This window comes from Silene latifolia, chromosome 4 (assembly GCF_048544455.1).
Source record: "Silene latifolia isolate original U9 population chromosome 4, ASM4854445v1, whole genome shotgun sequence".
In the NCBI taxonomy this organism is placed as follows: Eukaryota; Viridiplantae; Streptophyta; class Magnoliopsida; order Caryophyllales; family Caryophyllaceae; genus Silene; species Silene latifolia.
The window spans coordinates 17,696,345-17,714,886 of NC_133529.1; the positions used below are offsets into that span (position 1 = coordinate 17,696,345).

Below are 18,542 nucleotides of genomic sequence, written 5' to 3' on the forward strand. Positions count from 1 at the left end.
GAAGGTTTTTTCGATATAACAAAACCTAATGCATACCCTAGGTAGATTTCCAAAACCCTATTACGCAACTCGATCGAGGATGAAGATGAAAAAAAGGATGAATTGTTTACCTCCGGAACTATTATTTGAAATTTTGACATGTTTACCAGCGAAAGATTTGCTAAAGGTAAGGATCGTATGTAAATTATGGAACTCGATTATCTGCGATCGCAGTTTCCATCAAGACCATCTTCATCAATTACGCAAGAATAATATTCAAGGTTATAATAGGTATGTCGTATCATCTTATAGCTCAGGTTACATTAGATCAGTGAATATTATTAGTAGCGAAACTCTTGCGACTATTGAGAAGATTGAACTATGCAAGTCCCATGATGATCGTCCTATAAGTTCTATAAAGGGTTGTGTCGATGGAGTCTTGTTGGCCTACACTACGTTAGGCTTATACTCCAATAATGTTGTAAACGTGATTTTCTTATGGAACCCGACACTTAGAAAAGTCGTTGATATCCCCCTTTATGGATCGTTAAAGAAGAAATGCTATGATGCTGGGTTCGGTTTTGGATTTGACTCGGTGAGTAATATTTATAAGGTGGTGGCACTTTATTTGGAGAAAAATGATTTGAAAATCAAAGTATATAACCTTGGTACTCGTTCATGGACTTCAAATAAAGTCAAGAGAAGTTCAATTGACAATGTCAAGTATACGTCAAAAAATACTTCACGTGCCGTGAATTTTGAAGGTTGTGTTTACTGGCTCGCTAAGGCTGAAACAACGGAAAATAAGAAAACACATTACCTATGTTTTAATCTGTCGAGTGAGGCCTTGAGTTGCTCCAAATTGCCTGACGTTAAACGTGACGCACCAATAAAGGACGTGTTGAGGGAACTATCAGTTTTATATGATTCACTTGCACTTGTAGACACGTCCGTTCATACGTTGTACAGACATATTCGTGTATGGATCAGACGAAAGAATAATACAACAAATTATGTATTTTCTTGGGTTGAGCTCTATAATCTTGATTTCCATGGTAAATCTTTTCTATACTTGACGAATAATGGTAAGCTGTATCTACAAAGGCCTGCGTTTCGTGTGACGACAACATTTGTTTATGACTTGAAAACCGGCAAGGAAAAGGTTTGCTCAAAAGCGCAAGGGCATAGAATAAACTTCATGGATAGTAATCTTGAAAGTTTGGCATTGTTAAGGTAAATCAACATTATTTTTGTGTTTTCTCAAACCAATTTATGTACTCCATAATTTATTGAACTTTCTATGCAGTACGTGTTCGACCGTTTTGGAAATAATGCCGGCACTTGGCACTAAATGTTAATTATGTAGATCGAGTCATGTTGGGCTTCGTGTCGAATTCGTGTTTCACCTAGTAACGATTATTGTCTGGATCAGGTCGGTTTTATTTGAAGTGAATCAGTGATTGATGGCCTAGGTGAATTTGCCAACTACTCTCTTTTATTAATTAAGATGGTTTTGAACAAATATTATGTACCACAATTCTTGTCGGATTCGTGTTTCACCTAGTAACGATTATTGTCTGGATCAAGTCGGTTTTATTTGAATTGAATCAGTGATTGATGGCCCAGGTGAATTTGCCAACTACTCTCTTTTATTAATTAAGACGGTTTTAAACAAATATTATGTACCACAATTCTTGTCGAATTCGTGTTTCACCTAGTAACGATTATTGTCTGGATCAGGTCGGTTTTATTTGAAGTGAATCAGTGATTGATGGCCTAGGTGAATTTGCCAACTACTCTCTTTTATTAAGACGGTTTTAAACAAATATTATGTAAAACGGATCCAACCACAAAGAAACATGATACATGTTAGTGAAAAACCTAATCTTAAACCGACCTCTATTACAAGGTAGTTCATAGTTGCAAAAGGGCACCATATAAAGTAGTATTGTGTTATACTTCACCGATTCATTGATGAGTTCTTTACGTATTCTGTTTTGAGGCCGTTCCATTTGATTGTTTACGCTTTGCCAACAATTCATCAAGATTTACTACCAAAAGCTAAATTTTTACACAACTAATCCTAATTTAATCAGTCATGCCACACCAAGGCAAAAAGAGCATGGTAGCCGAGGGTTACCAAACGTTTACAGTTACAAAAGGACTCGACGTCAGTTGAAGAGCATTGCCGCCCTTGAGTAACTAATCGACTCAAACCTGTATTGACCTTGATGGTGCCAAAAAAAAAAAAAAACTGACCTTAAAATAGCAACATAATTTATAGCCTAATCGTTTGTCTTCAGTTGAAAAGAAGCCTAATGGTCCCCAATCCAAGTTTTAGCTTTTGTCACTTTCTCATTGGGTGCATTCTTTTTCCTTTACACCATATTCTCAATTCCAAGTACATCATGACTTCCCAAGATCTGGTTTAGGCATAATTTAAACATTAAAGAGTTGTGTGAGATAAGTTAATGTCGCTAAATCAATCAATTCTCGTCATATCGTGAGCTTAGGTAGTTTTTATTAACAATATCTCACCAACCAATAATTCAAAATAACAAGATCAAATCTTTACCTCATAATCATATCATTCTTGCTGTCAAATATTTGTAAATATAGCAATAGCATCAATTAGTTGATTGTACAAAGGCTCCTATCCTAATTTAACTCAATAGCTGTAGTATATATACATGTAATACTCAGTATCAATATATCATCAATTCTCATTACAATAAAACCTAGTCTTACCTTGTCTTATATGGTATCTTCGAGCTCCACACGATCCAACCAACTTCGACCAAAACGCCACCAATTCAAACGCTCCGCTCTTTCCTCATCCCTTTTAATGGCCACTGATCTCAGCAACACCGCCATCATCAACCCGCATAACGCTGATCAACCCCTCACCGCACCAAACCTTAACAATGTTATCAAACTGACCCCCTTGAACTATGTTTCATGGAGGTTTCAACTAACAAACATCTTATTTGGCTTGAGTCTATTCGGATTTCTCGATGGCTCAACACCGACTACGCCCTCAACCACCATTAATGAGGCAAACCAGGAAGTCCCCAACCCCGCCCATATGTCTTGGCTTAAACAAGACGGGCTCATTCTCGGTGCTCTAATGGGCACCCTCACTGCCGCCCTCCAAACCCTCATCATTCAGGAAAAAACGGCTAAAGAGGCTTGGGAAATCCTTGCCCATACTTACGCGAATCCTTCTCGCGTTCACATTCAGCAGCTTAAAGACCGCCTAGACTCGATAGTTAAAACCTCGGAACAATCCATTAGTGATTATATCCATTATATCAAGTCTTGTGTCGATCAACTTGCTCTCATGGGCAAGTTAATTGACCCAGAAGACATAGTTTCCAAAGTTTTAAAAGGACTCGACTATGACCTTTATAAACCCGTAATTTACACGATCCGAGCCCGAGACACAACCATCAGTTTTGAGGCTCTTCACGAAAAACTTTTACAACATGAATTATTGATTAAAACTCAACCAACCTCAAATCAATTTACCCCCTCTGCTCACGCTGCCTACCGCGGCCACCACCAAAATCGCAACCAAAATCGCTATTTCAATCAGACTCCGGCAAACAACCAGTATGTTGCCCAAACTCAGCCTCTCACTAATTCCAATCCTCGTCCTTTCAAAGGACGTTGTCAATGGTGCCGTGAAATCGGGCACGTCATTGCAAACTGTCCGCTGTTTCGCCGCCTCTTCCCCAACATCGTCTTCCCCGCGCCGTCCTTCAACCGCCAGCCATCGGCCGCACCTCAGGTTCACACTGCCACCAACATTCAGGCGACTCCAAACCCTAACCCGAACTTTCTACTTTACAGTGGTGCGAGCCACCACGTGACATTTGATCTGGACACCCTTGCCTTTCACTCCCCATACACCGGCTCGGATGACCTCTTAATTGGAGATGGATCTGCAGTTCCGATTGCTAATATAGGTAATTTTCAATTGAATTCACTCAATTTTAATAACGTACTTCATGTTCCCAGAATTTCAAGGAATATAATTTCGATTTCTCAATTATGTCGTGACAATAACGCGTTTGTTGTTTTTTCACATGACTCTTTTGTTATTAAGGTGATAGCAACGGGCCAAACTCTTCTCCGGGGCCGAGTTAAAGATGGAGTATACGAGTGGTCTCCTTCAAACCCGAAAGCTTACACCTCTATTAAAGGACCGCTCTCATTATCTTGGCATCATCGTTTAGGCCACCCAACGTATGATGTAATGAAATAAATTAATAAAAGTTTATCAATTACTATTCCAGATTATTGTCATTGTGAATCGTGCAATCTTGCCAAAAGCAAGAAATTACCGTTTTCGACCTCCACATTTAAAACCAATTCCGCACTAGAACTCGTTTTTCGGACCTTTGGACCAGTCCGATTTCCTCATACGACCATTATAAGTACTATATTGTTTTTGTTGATCATTATAGCAAATATATTTGGATGTATCCATTAAAACGAAAATCCGACACTACTAGTTTATTTTTACAATTTAAAGCGCTAGTCGAAAAATATCTTGACAAACCAATAAAACATTTTTTCTCCGATAATGGAGGCGAATACATCAAATTAAATAACACCTTGCTTAACAATGGCATTTCTCATTCAACGTCCCCTCCGCATACTCCAAAACATAATGGATATGCCGAGCGCCGATACCGTCATATAGTTGAAACGGGCCTCGCCCTTCTTAATCATGCACATCTACCCAACAAGTATTGGACTTTTGCTTTTAGTACCGCCACCTATCTTATAAATCGACTACCAACTCGGTCTCTCAATGGTCGATCTCCTTACTCTATTATTCACAATACAGAACCCGACTACACCAACCTTCATAACTTTGGATGTCTATGCTACCCATGGCTTCGCCCATATACAAAACACAAATTAGAAAACCGTTCTGTGCCATGCATTTTTGTAGGATACTCCAATACACAAAGTGCATTTCATTGTCTTGACCCAAAAACCCATCGCATTTACACTTTCCGTCATGTTAAATTTTATGATGACATCTATCTCTTTGCAAAACTCAACTCAGAACCATTACCCTCTCCATCAATCGATGAATGGACTACACTTACTATTCCGATTATTCCTCTTGTTGACAGCACCCCACCATCATCGGTCTCGACCTCCACTACTCCCCCACGGCAATCCAAACACCCCGTCCAACATGTCTACTCCCGTCGCACACCCTCCGCAGCTGCTCCGCAAAATGTTGATAAACCCATCACCAATACGGGCCCAGTTAGCACTCCTTCGGTCGACATTCCCACGGCCACATCTACTAATCCTTCCTCTACCAACACTAATGTTGCCGCTCCACCTAAAACACGGTCAAAACCCATCCCTCCTCCTCGCACGGTCAAAACCAGACTCACAAATAATATCCGCCAACCAAATCCAAAATATGCTAAAACCGCTAATGCATCAACCTTAATTACAAGCCTTCCCAACACCGTCAAACAAGTACTTGTCCTCCCTCATTGGCGCCAAGCGATGCAAGATGAATATGATGCTCTTGCACGAAACAACACTTGGACCTTAGTTCCACGCTCTTCCGCACACAACGTTGTAGGATGTAAATGGGTGTATCGCAACAAATTTAATCCCGATGGTACACTTAAACAGCATAAAGCCCGCCTAGTTGCTAAAGGTTTCACCCAGCAACCAGGCATAGACTACACTGAAACCTTCAATCCCGTTATTAAGCCCACCACCGTCCGTCTCATCCTATCATTAGCTGTAACAAAATCTTGGCCCATTCGCCAACTCGATGTTAACAACGCGTTCTTACAAGGCACTCTAACCGAGAATGTTTTCATGACTCAACCACCTGGTTTCGTCGATCAATCTAAACCAGATTTCGTTTGTAAATTACAAAAAGCTATTTATGACCTAAAACAAGCTCCGCGAGCTTGGTACACTGAGCCCAAATCCTATGTTATCACTCTCGGTTTTAGTCAATCCATCTCCGACCCATCTTTATTTATATTACAAACCAAGACCAACATCATATACATGCTCATTTATGTCGATGACATTATCATTACAGGACCTAATTTAACTCAATTACAAGCTTTCATTACAAACCTATCTAATCGTTTTTCCCTAAAAGACCTTGGACCGCTATCCTATTTTCTTGGTATCGAAGTTACTCCGAATAATCTCGGACTACACCTTAGTCAATCTAAATATATACATGACCTTCTAGTTAAATACAACATGGCCGACGCTAAGTCCATCACTACGCCGATGGCCACATCACCCTCACTCCTCCGAGAAGACAGAATACCCGTTCATAACCAATCAACGTATCGTGTCATCGTTGGAAGCTTACAATATCTGTCTCTCACTCGCCCTGACATTGCCTTTACTGTGAACCGTCTTGCTCAATTTCTTCATCACCCAACTGCCAACCATTGGACGGCCCTAAAACGTCTCCTCAGGTACCTCCAAGGCACCCAACACCACGGTCTCCAACTCTACAAAGTCACACCTCTGTGTCGTCATGCCTTCTGTGACGCAGACTACGGAGGTGATAAAGATACATACTTCTCGACGACAGGCTACATTGTCTACCTGGGACGCAATCCTATCTCCTGGTCTTCAAAAAAGCAAACCGGTGTCGCTCTCTCCACCACCGAAGCATAATTTCGCGCAGTTGCTTCTATCACAACAGAAACTCTCTGGCTTCGGAATCTCCTCTCTGAACTCCGTATATCTGTCACCCAACCACCTGCAATCTTCTGTGACAACATCTCCGCCACACTCTACGCCAAAAATCCAATCTTTCACTCCCGAATGAAGCACATGGCCATATCCTTCCACTTTGTCAAAGATCAGCTCCAACGACACAACATTCGAATCGCCCATGTTGCCAGCAAAGACCAGATCGCAGATATCCTCACCAAGCCACTGCACAAATTACAATTTCAAGAGTTACGAAACAAGCTTGGACTTATCGACCGAACGTCCAACTTGAGGGGGCGTATTAACAATATCTCACCAACCAATAATTCAAAATAACAAGATCAAATCTTTACCTCATAATCATATCATTCTTGCTGTCAAATATTTATAAATATAGCAATAGCATCAATTAGTTGATTGTACAAAGGCTCCTATCCTAATTTAACTCAATAGCTGTAGTATATATACATGTAATACTCAGTATCAATATATCATCAATTCTCATTACAATAAAACCTAGTCTTACCTTGTCTTATAGTTTTTGACCAAGAAAAGAGAAAACAAAGGTAGTTTAAAACAAGAAAAATAATATAAGATAGTTTTTTTACAAATACCCCTAAATATAAGATAATTTTTGACAAAAAAAGCCCTTAAAAATGCATAATTTGAAGAGTCGCACATTATTTAATCACTCATACCTAGACCTGGTAAAAGTAACCCGATTAACTCGACCCGAAAACACTGACCCGAGACCCAAAATTGACCCAAACTACATCACCCGAATGTGGCCAAAAACCCGAATTGACCCGACCCGACCATAACCTGGACTTTCTTGACCCATAACGTACCTGAAACCCGAAATGACCCAACCTCACCTCAATTAACCCGAAATCAATGGGAGACCCAAATTGATCATACCCGAGCTGGCCCGACCCAAACCCAACCCGATTAACCCGTTTGTCAGGTCTACCCGTATCTACTATTTAAAAAAAACTCCATCGTCACTACATTCTTCTATAGGAAACATTAAGGTACTGAAGCCATGTAGTGATCAGAAAATGCCCTCCCTTTGTTAATAATGTTCACGCAACACCAAGCTCTCTCATAAGGGCGAGTGTTGGGAAGAGTACTGATTAACAACATAACTTTGAATCATACTCCCTTCGTCACAGCCATTTGTTTACCTTTAGTTTTGGCACACAAAGATCAATGAAAAATGAGGGGCACATTTGGGGGTGGTATTGTTGAGTGACAAATAGACAATAGCTTATACGGATGATCAAATTATCCTTCAAAAATATTCCTAACATAGAAAGGTAAGCAAATGACTGAGACACCCCGTCTACACCTAACGGCTAACGCCGACACACAATGATGTGTTGAACTGAATATGGATCGCCTTAAACTGTAATGGCAATCAAAATGGTTGCACCGACTGCTATGCCAACAATTCATCTAGATTTACTACCAAAAGGTAAAAGGTAATATTTTACAGAACTAATCCTAATTAAATGAGTGTTTAGTTAACTAGTCATGCCACACCAAGGCAAAAAGAGCATGGTAACCGAGGGTCAGCAAACATTTACACTTACAAAAGGACTCGACGTCAGTCGAATAGCATTGCCACCCTGGAGTAACTAATCTAATCAAACCTGTATTGACCTTGATGGTGCCCAGAAAAAAAAAGCCAGACCTTAACATAGCAACATAGTTCACAGCCTAAGTATGACAGTATATTTTGTCTCGCATGAGAATCCTGATCAATGATCATGAGAATGAGCAGCAGAACATTTGTCTTTCATGTATCCTGCAGGTGACATGGAAACAGTTAGGTTACTGGTAGAACCAAAATGATGATCTGACTCCGGTTAGCATAACAAGGAATGCCAGATTAAAAGGTAATAGGTGTAGTTATACGTTTTCAGTTTTGTTCCATTCCTAAAGCAAATCATGAACATCCGGAGAAATGTAAATAATGACTAATTCCGAAGAACTGACCATGTAGGCTTGTATAATAAGACAAGTAAAACAAGTAATCAACTATAAGCACACTGACGGAGGCACGGAGCCAGGATTCGAAGTTATGTGTGCAAGAACATAAATTGAAAATTTCAGGGAGACTGTTAGTTACTTAGTTAGGCAACAAGGTAACTTGGGAAAAAATTGGAAATTTTAGCATCTGCAGATTTGTCATAAAGACATTTAATCAACCAAACAATTGTAAATCGTAAAAATATTTTAAAAATAGTGCTAAATTGGTAGGATTCCGACTCCCTCGCGGTTGTTCCCACACCGGGTTTTCCGCGTCACCAAAATTCCTCGTGTCACTCTCTTATTTTGTTGCATTTTCGCTTGTCCATATCATTGCATTTTATTTCATCAGGAGGCCATAACTCACAAATTAGAATAATAACCTGGTAAATTTTTACCAAAACAACATACACAAAGGTTATGTACTTGATAGCATAGGAATCTTGTTTTGTCTTCACTTGCAAAAATTGTTAGGCCCAAAATCTGGATATGGGCTGACTTGGGGCAGCAGGCCTGGAAGCATTGCGGGATGCAGGGTATCAGGGAGTCAGGGTGACAGCATCAGCAAGTAGCGCAGGATGTGGGCTTTGATCTGTGCGGAAGAAGCGTGTGAGAGTCCAACCTCTTGCCGAATCCAAAGAAGGAAAGTCCTACCCGGTGTCAAATTAGGAATAACTTGGAGGGAAAGCAGGAAACCCTAGCTCATCGAGCTCCCCTATATAAAGAGCCTCAATGCAAAGAAGAAAGATCATCAGAAAATACGAGAACTAAACCCTAGCATTCATAGCAAGCGAACAAACTGTACTTCCTCTCGAATTATAGTGAAAATATTGGTGGGATTTCGTCTCCCCCCGCGGTTGTTTCCCACATCGGGTTTTCCACGTCACCAAAATTGCCTGCGTTCTTTATTTACGTCGCTCATATAGGTTAACATACAACAATCTAACAAATCATAATTCAGACCTAACGTTAAGACTACTTTAACCCTAAATTGGTAGAAATTTACCAAAACAGTTTGGCGCCCACCGTGGGGCATAGTGGTCGTCTTCGTTAGCCAGTCCACTTAGCAATCAAAACATGTCCGGACACAAGGAAACCAACCCAGACAGCACTAGCGGTGCCCCAAAGAAACAGTGTACCGCCCCCTCAGCTCAAGAAGAACACAGTACCGCCCCCTCGGCGACACAGGCACCATCTCCTCGGCGGCCAGCAAAGCGGCAAAGACGTACAACCGGTCCGGACCACCACCGCTGCTCGGATACAAAGCGATCAGCGAGTCAAAGTTCCCAGGCAGCAGCAAGCCCATCTTCGGGGAGGGTCCAGACTAGAGATCCAGGAGTCGTTCAGGGACAGCAGGGAGTCACACAGTCTGAAAGAGGAGCACAATCTAGGCCACAGGTTCAGGCTCCTCTAAGTCCCACCAGCATCATGATAAGCGGATTGGACACATTGGCAAGGACAATCCGGACAATGCAAAACGAGAATAGAAGCATGAGAACCCAGATGGAAAAGGACAACAATCTCCTCCGAGCACAGATCAACGAGTTGAGGAGCCATGCCGCTAGTTCGGCCCCTTGGATGCAAGAAGACAGATCCGGAGGGCCACCAGGAGGAAGTGGAGACCGGAGGCAGACACAGGTATTGCCGCACGAAGTGGCGCTCAGGCTGGATATGGATGCAACACCGCAGCCAAGAGGAGGCCTGGTCCCAACTGGACTGGGGGCATTGACATCAGATGAGGAGCCAGCGCGCCAAGAGCTTGCACCCGCATCGGATGCAGAGGAACGCCAGAGGAACAGGGCTGTAGCTGCGGTCCCAATGATCAGGACTCCAGTTACAAATCAAGTGGAATATACCTGGGAAAGCACCCCGGCGGCAGCAGCGTCGCAGATGCACCCACCAGTAGTCCAGGAACAGCAAAACTTCGTACGAGGAACAGGACATCAGTCACAGGAGCATCTGCGACCCACCAGGAGAGAGACATACATAGAACAGCAGTACCAGGAACTACGGAGCCTCCTCCGGAGGGTCCCAGGAATGCCTCTGCCTATGGAGATGGCTGCACCAGAAAGCTATGCCGACTCACCGTTTCTTCGACGATATAGCTACGGTGGCCTTACCAAAAGGATTTAGCGTCCCAACGATGACCCTCTTCGATGGAACCACAGACCCCTGCGATCACATTAGTCAATTCAAGCAGAAAATGATGGTTACCACTGCCACGGGAACCTCAAAAGAGGTATATATGTGTAAAGGATTTGGTTCGACCCTAACCGGAGCAGCATTACAATGGTTCGTCGGCTTACCTAACGGGACCCTATCTTCATTCGCCGATCTGGTCAACGCATTCAACCAACAGTTCTCCAGCAGCCGGAGAACACCCAAGCAGCCAAGTGATCTATACAGGATCGTCCAGGAGATAGGTGAATCAATCAAAGATTACGTCACCAGGTTCAATGCAGAAAAAGTCTCCATACGAGGCTGCGATATGTCCACGGCCATCAACGCCTTTAGGTAGGGCCTGGACAAGGAATCAAACCTCTACAAGGAATTAACAATGTATCCTTATGAGAGGTTCGAAGAAGTCCAGCAGAGAGCTACAGCGGCGTTAAGGTTGGAAGAGGATATACAGGCTAGAAAGGGAATAACAAGCTTCGACAAGTCAAGCAGGAAATTGTCAACCGAAAAGAAAGACGAACGAGTTAAGCCGTACAGCAGACCCAATATCAGCAGAATAGCATAAAAGACTCAGCAAATTGACGACTCTCCGCATCCTCCTAAGCTATCTGAATACGGATTCAACACGGGAATGGAAGGGTTGTTGAAAGCACTTAGAAGCCTGGGTGATCAGGTGAGGTGGCCAAAGCCTCCCACTCAGGATCGACCAAACGACGACAGACACATCAGCAAGAGGTGTGAATGGCACCAGGACATAGGTCACAGGACAGAAGATTGCTACAGGTTGCGGAGGGAGGTGAATTTCCAGGTACGCAAAGGAAACTTGGACCACCTGTTATCACGTGGGGCAAGCGAGGGATAGGAGAGAAGCAAAGACAAATCGGGTGCTTCCTTCGCTCCACCTATATGCACGAAAATTATTAACGTGATAACAAAGCGGATCGAGCTATCAGGTTTGACATATTCCGCTGCCAAAAGGAAAGCCACCGTAAGTAAAGGGGATCATCCAGAAACTTCATACAGAGTAAGCCAGAGCAATTTACCCCCTGTAACTTTCGACGAGACTGACATATAAAGCGGTGCAGAGCAACACGACGATGCCCTAACTATAACGTTATCCATTGGCAATTGCACCGTGCGAAAAGCATTAGTGGATACAGGGAGTTCTGTGAACCTTATCATGCTCGAAACCCTCAAAACCATGGGTTTCGATAAAGAGAATCTGATAAAGAAATTTGTGCCCCTGGTGGGATTCAGTGGTGAGACTGCGCACTCAGTGGGTGAGATAACCATCCCAACATATATTGAAGGAGTTAATAAACTAGTGAGATACCTAGTCATCGAGGGTCCAACCACCTACAACGTGATACTAGGAAGACCGTGGCTGCATCAGATGAAGGCGGTGCCTTCAACATATCATCAGTGTCTCAAGTTCCCAACACCATGGGGCACGGTTACAATAAAAGGAGATCGAGAGGAATCCAGAAACTGCTACGCCCAAGCCCTCAAGGCTACAACCAAGCTCCCCTCATAGCAATTACAGGACCGGGGCACCTCGACAGAATACAAGGAACCTCCCTCAGAGGAACTAGACCAGATACACCTGGACGAGGAACACCCGGATAGGACAGTGTTGATTGGAGCAACTTGCAGTGAAGAGCTGCGCAGCCAGCTGATTCAATTTCTCAAAAACAACATGGATTGCTTCGCTTGGTCCCACAATGATATGGTGGGTATAGACCCATCCGTTATTTTGCATAAATTAAGCGTGAACCCAAGCTGCACTCCGGTACAGCAGAAGAGAAGAAAATTTGCGGCAGAACGAAATGAGGTCATTAACAAAGAAGTAGACAGTCTCTTAGCAGCAGATAAAATTAGGGAAGTTAGCTACCCCGAGTGGCTCTCTAATGTGGTAGTGGTGCCCAAGAAGAACGGCAAATGGAGGGTGTGCGTAGACTTCACAGATCTAAACAAAGCTTGTCCCAAGGACCCCTTTCCACTGCCACATATCGATGCAATGGTGGACGCTACTGCGGGACACGAGGTACTCACTTTGCTCGACGCATGGAGCGGCTATAATCAGATCAAGATGCATCCACAAGAACAAGATAAAACAGCATTCATGTCGGAAAGAGGCATATATTGTTACAAGGTCATGCCCTTTGGCCTAAAGAACGCCGGGTCCACTTATCAAAGGTTGGTAAATAAAATATTCAAGCAGAAAATAGGAAAGACCATAGAAGTATACATCGACGACATGGTGGTGAAGTCCAGAAAAGCAGAAATGCACATGGAACACTTGGCAGACACCTTCCAGACGTTAAGGGAATTTAAAATGAAACTTAATCCGTCTAAGTGCTCGTTTGGGGTATCTTCAGGAAAATTCTTAGGGTATATGGTGACCCAGAGGGGGATTGAAGCAAGCAAGGAACAGATAAAAGCAATACTCCAGCTGGAATCTCCCCAAAAGCCAAAGGATGTGCAAAGGCTGGCAGGGAAGGTGGCGGCCCTAAACAGGTTCATATCAAGGGCTTCAGATAGGTGCAAGCTATTCTATGATATATTGAGGAAGAGTCAGAAATTCGAGTGGACTATGGAACATGAAAAAGCATTCGCAGAACTCAAAAGCTACCTAAGCACGCCGCCGCTACTCGCAAAGCCGGAGCAAGGGGAGCCACTATTCCTGTACCTATCTATCACGGAAGCAGCTATAAGTGCAGTCTTGGTCAAAGAGCAAGAAGGAGTGCAGCACCCCGTGTATTACGTTAGCAAGTCTCTGCTTCCTGCAGAGACCAGGTACACTTCCTTTGAGAAACTAGCATTGGCTTTGGTTACTGCTTCTTATAAACTGCGGCCGTACTTTGAATCTCACACCATCCATGTAATAACAAACTACCCGCTAAAGACTATTATGAGGAAGCCTGAACTTTCGGGTAGAATGACTAAATGGTCGGTACATCTTAGTGGGTATGACTTGCAATTCGAACCCAGAACGGCGATAAAATCCCAAGCCCTAGCAGATTTTGTCTCTGACTTTTGCCCCGCTACCCGTGGGGAGGCAGAAGAAGGAATGCTGTCAATGATGGGGAGTCAGGATGGTGAGATATGGACCCTATACATTGACGGAGCCTCAAATGCAAGAGGGGCTGGTGTGGGTTTGGTCCTGCGATCTCCTAAAAGAGATATGATAGTACAAGCTATTAGGTGTGAATTTAAGGCAACCAACAACGAGGCCAAGTACGAAGCCCTTATACTTGGGATGCAGATGGCGTCAGGGCTCAAGGTAAGGAACCTGAGGGTGTATAGTGACTCCTTACTTGTGGTAAATCATGTGAACAACGAGTATGTGGCACGAGATTCAAAGATGATAGCCTACTTGAAGATAGCCACGGAACAAAAAGCAAAGTTTAGAACATTCAAGATCACTCAGGTGCCACGGGATCAGAACGTGGAGGCAGACGCCCTAGCAACGTTGGGAGCAACCTTCCAGCCCACAGAACTGTCAAACATACCGATTACCCATGTGTTGACCCCAGCCATCCAGAAGGAGCCAGATCAGGATCCAGTGAAAAAGGATGTATACATACAGTGTGCACAGGGAGCCAGAACGCTGGTTTCCACAGTAGGACAGCAGGATGCAGATTGGAGGGTTCCATACCTAAATTGGCTAAGGGATGGGACACTCCCTGAAGACAGAAAGGAAGCACAAAGTTTCAGAATAAAAGCTTTCAGATATATTATGATTGATAATATTCTCTTCAGAAAGTCATTGGCAGGGCCATGCCTCAGGTGCTTAAGCAAAGAGGAAGCAGAAACAGTGCTGCAAGATGTGCACAGCGGAGAATGCGGGAACCATGCTGGAGGGCGAAGTCTGTCAAACAAAATCTTGAGACAGGGGTATTTCGGCCCCCACCATATGACAGACGCCGTAAATCATGCCAAACGCTGTGAGTCATGTCAAAAGGCGGCTCCAGCAATCCACCAGCCAGCAGAACCAATGCATCCGATTATCTCTCCATGGCCATTCATGATGTGGGGCTTGGACATAGTGGGTAAGTGTAGATACCTCGTTTCTGCACCTCCCGCAAACCACCCGGTGATGATTGGGCCGCATGTTTGATACGCGAAACGATTTGTGACAGTTCGTAAGATTATCGTCAAGTGATTGCTCAAATATTAAATATCTACCTCTTAGATGTCATCTACGCACCGATACGGTCGTTTTGGCAGTAATTAGAGTACATTCGGAGTCCGGGTCAAAAACCGTCTCTATTTTCTGATAACCGTTAAATCCCGAGTCAGAATGTTCTGGAATGTTCCGGATATTTCTATTCCATACTTCATAAATTTTATCTTTTGGCAAATAATATCTCGTAATATTCATAAGATATTCGAATTATTTCCGTCCTACCATAACTCAAACGCGGAAATCTTTCTTCAGCAGGAGGAAACCTCCTGGGAATAGACGCAGCAGAGTCGCGCCTCTTCCAAGAGACGCAGTGTGGGCCGCGCCTCTTCCCGTGCCCTTTCTCGCATGTTTCACGTATCTTTTTCATATCTTTCCGAGATTCACTTTCAAAGAGCCTCTGAAACCCTAATTCCTTCACGTGATTAGTATAAATAGGAGCCTTCGCTCCTCATATTTCTCACGCGAGTGTCCGCCCTTCTCTTCTCCCTTTGCATTCTAGACTTTGTTCTTACTTATTGGCGCCTACGTGCTTGAACTTTCGACCACGTAAGCTCGGATCTTTCCGGGTACCAGCCTCTCCGTTGCATGACCGACCAATTTGACCAACTACACTCAATCAACTTAATTAATCAATCGTTTTCCTCTTACGAGGGCACTCTCTTTGCATTCGCGTCGAGCATCACTAATCGATATCTTAGTTCTTCTCGTTTCGTCAACATGTAAGTCTGAGGGTGTATAATCCTTATTTATTTATTGTATTTACTTTTCGTATCATCAATTGTAAGGTTTACGTCGAAAATACCGTTAAAATCGATTTCTAAAACCCTTTGTTAAAACCTGTTTTTGCGGATTTCCAGTAAGTAACCGTCGAGAAAGGACGCAACAACTGCTGTGCCTCTTCGAAGGAGCGCAGTTCATGCTGCGCCTCTTTGTGAGGCTGCCGCAGTTCCTGCTTCCTTTCTTCTTCGTTTGTCCTCTGTAATTCGTATTCAATTCTTTCTTTTGCTTGTTCGTCTGTTAATTCTTCGTCATGATAACATATAAATCACATGTGTATGATTCATCATTCATTAATATGTTTTAATTATCATAAATCCGACTTAAATCCCTTATATCCAATATTTGCGGGTTTTCGTCATTATAATTCAATTCCGGGTTTTAGAGGTTCAATTTGTTCATATTGGGTTTATGGAATTCGTCCTTGATATAGTTTAATCCGTCTTTTATCATATTCATTGCATATTCGTCATGTATCATCATGTTTAGACTAGTTAATTGATTTCAATAGAGGACTCATTAATATTTATCACTTCTATCATTGTTTCATAATCCGTTTGCATCTCATTCATGTTTTACTGTTTCTATGACCATCATTCACATGTAATTAACCTATTAATCACTTCCATCCGAGTAAATATTTTAATCCATCATTAAATTCATCAATTCCAATTAACGATCTGCAGATTCGGCTTACTGGCCAGAACTCACCCTTGAAAGACGCGAAAGAATCTGCTGCGCCTCTTCGTAAGCGCGATCTGCTGCGCTGTTCTGATGATTTCTGTCCCTGAACTCCGTTTCTGCCTTGACATAGTTTAATTAGCATACGTATAATTAACTATTATCCGTATTATCACTTTCTGTTTCGTTCGTTAATTTATTTGATTCTTTCTTTTATTCTTTTTTTCTCAAACTATCCGTTTTAAAGGTATTTTCGACATAAATCGCCTATCCTTTGTAATTAATTTAATTTTCATTATTGTAGTTTATAATTATTGTATTTCTTTTATTGCTTGTATGTTTTCACATGTAAATCAACATTAAATCCTATTTCGACATTAATTGTTTGCTAAATTATGTGTTTACCGACCTAGTTAAATTCTCACATGCTAGGATTAAAACTTGGATGTTGCATTGCATGCATATAGCCGACGATATATCAAGTACGAATAACTTCCCTAATCATTAGTAGAGGCCGCTATCGAGGCGGGCGGGATTAGGTGTTCGATCAAAAGAGCTTCCTAATACGTACCCTCACCCCTTACTCCAGATCTCCGTGAGCACCCGTGTTCATTGGCATCCACGAGAGTCATTATAGACATAGAATGCTAAGGGTAACGATTGCTTAGTGTTCATGTCACTACTTTGTGTCTTGACATGACACGAGGTATTCGAACGGTTCCAATTTCCCATAAAAATTGGTGGCGACTCCATACAAAATGCAAACGCTTGTTCCGACCTTCACCAAGCGCCCCCGTGGGCGGCCCGCTGTCCTTAACCCGAAGTTTCTGTCTTGTACAAACTTATTCCCTAACCTTGTTCAAGTTTCACCCTTGGCTACACGTAAGTGTATGATCGCCTAGGATGGATAGCGATTGACGTCGTCCATACCATGATGCTTACTCTTGTTTGTATCAAGGGCCTTCACTACTTGAGGAAATGGACTAGGAATCGGCCTTACTCTTGTTTGGCACGAGCCTCTCCACAGACTTCGGGTTTGATGGTTCGGTATGGCAACCCACCCTTTAAACTAAAACCCTTCTAAATGCACTCAGCATCCCGTTATAATGCTTGTATAAATGTGTAAACCTTATGTGATCACCACTTCTAAACAAAATCATGACGAATTTTCAAAAATCAAAACCCAATTTCAAAACAAAATTCCCAAAAAAGGCCTTCAATTAGCGCAAAAATCCGGTCAAAACTCTGTCCGTTTGTCGTGTCAAAATTCGGGCCACAAGCCCATTTCAAAACCTCACTTCGAGTCCACTCCTACAACTACACTACAGTTGACTAGGACGCACATTTTCAAAGACCTTGTCTTTCTTCAAAACTCACTCAACACAAGTGGCACACACCCACTTCACGAGTCAAAACTTTTCCTCTTTTAGCAAGTGTGATAGAATGGTCGGTCGTGTTCTGATTCGTCGCCGATCTCTTATCCAATTTCCAAGATGCCCGGATCAAGTGATGAAACGAATCTCCAGCAAATTCAAGAAAGTAATGATCGAATCCTAATCGCGCTAGCCCAAATGCAAGTTACCCAAGAGCAAACCTACGACCGCCTTGAGCACATCGAAAGCCGTATCTATGACGTAGAGGGAAGGTTGCCTCCCCTTAAAAGTGAAGTGCTACGTAATTCCGATGACGAGTCTAGGGATGAGAATCCTCTCATGGGGATGACTGCAGCTGAGAAAAGACTCCAATACCTAGAGGAGCAATTGATGTACCTTAAGGGAGATGACATTTATAGGGAAAACAATCGCAAGTATGAGGCCGTCAATTCCAAATTGCCAACTAACTTTAACATGATGGATATCCCTAAGTTCAAGGGGCATGAGAACCCTTTGAATCACATCCGCGCCTTCAAGGATTACATGTCTATCAAAGGCATCAAACCCGAGATGTTCTTAAGGATCTTTCCTTCATCTCT

At 42.8% G+C, this 18,542-nt stretch overlaps 2 protein-coding genes across 2 annotated transcripts in view; one reads left to right on the forward strand and one right to left on the reverse strand.

The window, feature by feature from the left end:
* Positions 1 to 2,005: 2,005 nt before the first annotated feature.
* Positions 2,006 to 18,542, reverse strand: part of LOC141653130 (ubiquitin-conjugating enzyme E2-23 kDa-like) — a 48,100-nt gene continuing 31,563 nt past the window's right edge. The window contains exon 9 of the transcript XR_012547344.1: positions 2,006 to 2,264. The gene's annotated coding sequence lies outside the window, so the exon portion shown is untranslated. The remainder of the gene's footprint in view (positions 2,265 to 18,542) is intronic.
* Positions 11,665 to 16,640, forward strand: LOC141651171 (uncharacterized). The gene is made up of 4 exons (XM_074458893.1): positions 11,665 to 11,731; positions 12,009 to 12,376; positions 12,467 to 14,975; positions 16,576 to 16,640. The coding sequence occupies exons 1-4, from the start codon at positions 11,665 to 11,667 to the stop codon at positions 16,638 to 16,640; spliced, it is 3,009 nt and encodes a 1,002-aa protein (XP_074314994.1).

What these genes read in the sequence shown, in the direction of transcription:
- LOC141651171 (XM_074458893.1), top strand. Translation starts at nt 11,665, where the DNA reads ATGGCACCAGGACATAGGTCACAGGACAGAAGATTGCTACAGGTTGCG. An exon ending in GGAGGGAGGTGAATTTCCAG is followed by an intron (nt 11,732 to 12,008) that starts GTACGCAAAGGA and finishes AAAGCGGTGCAG; the next exon opens with AGCAACACGACGATGCCCTA. An exon ending in GTGGGGCTTGGACATAGTGG is followed by an intron (nt 14,976 to 16,575) that starts GTAAGTGTAGAT and finishes AACGATCTGCAG; the next exon opens with ATTCGGCTTACTGGCCAGAA.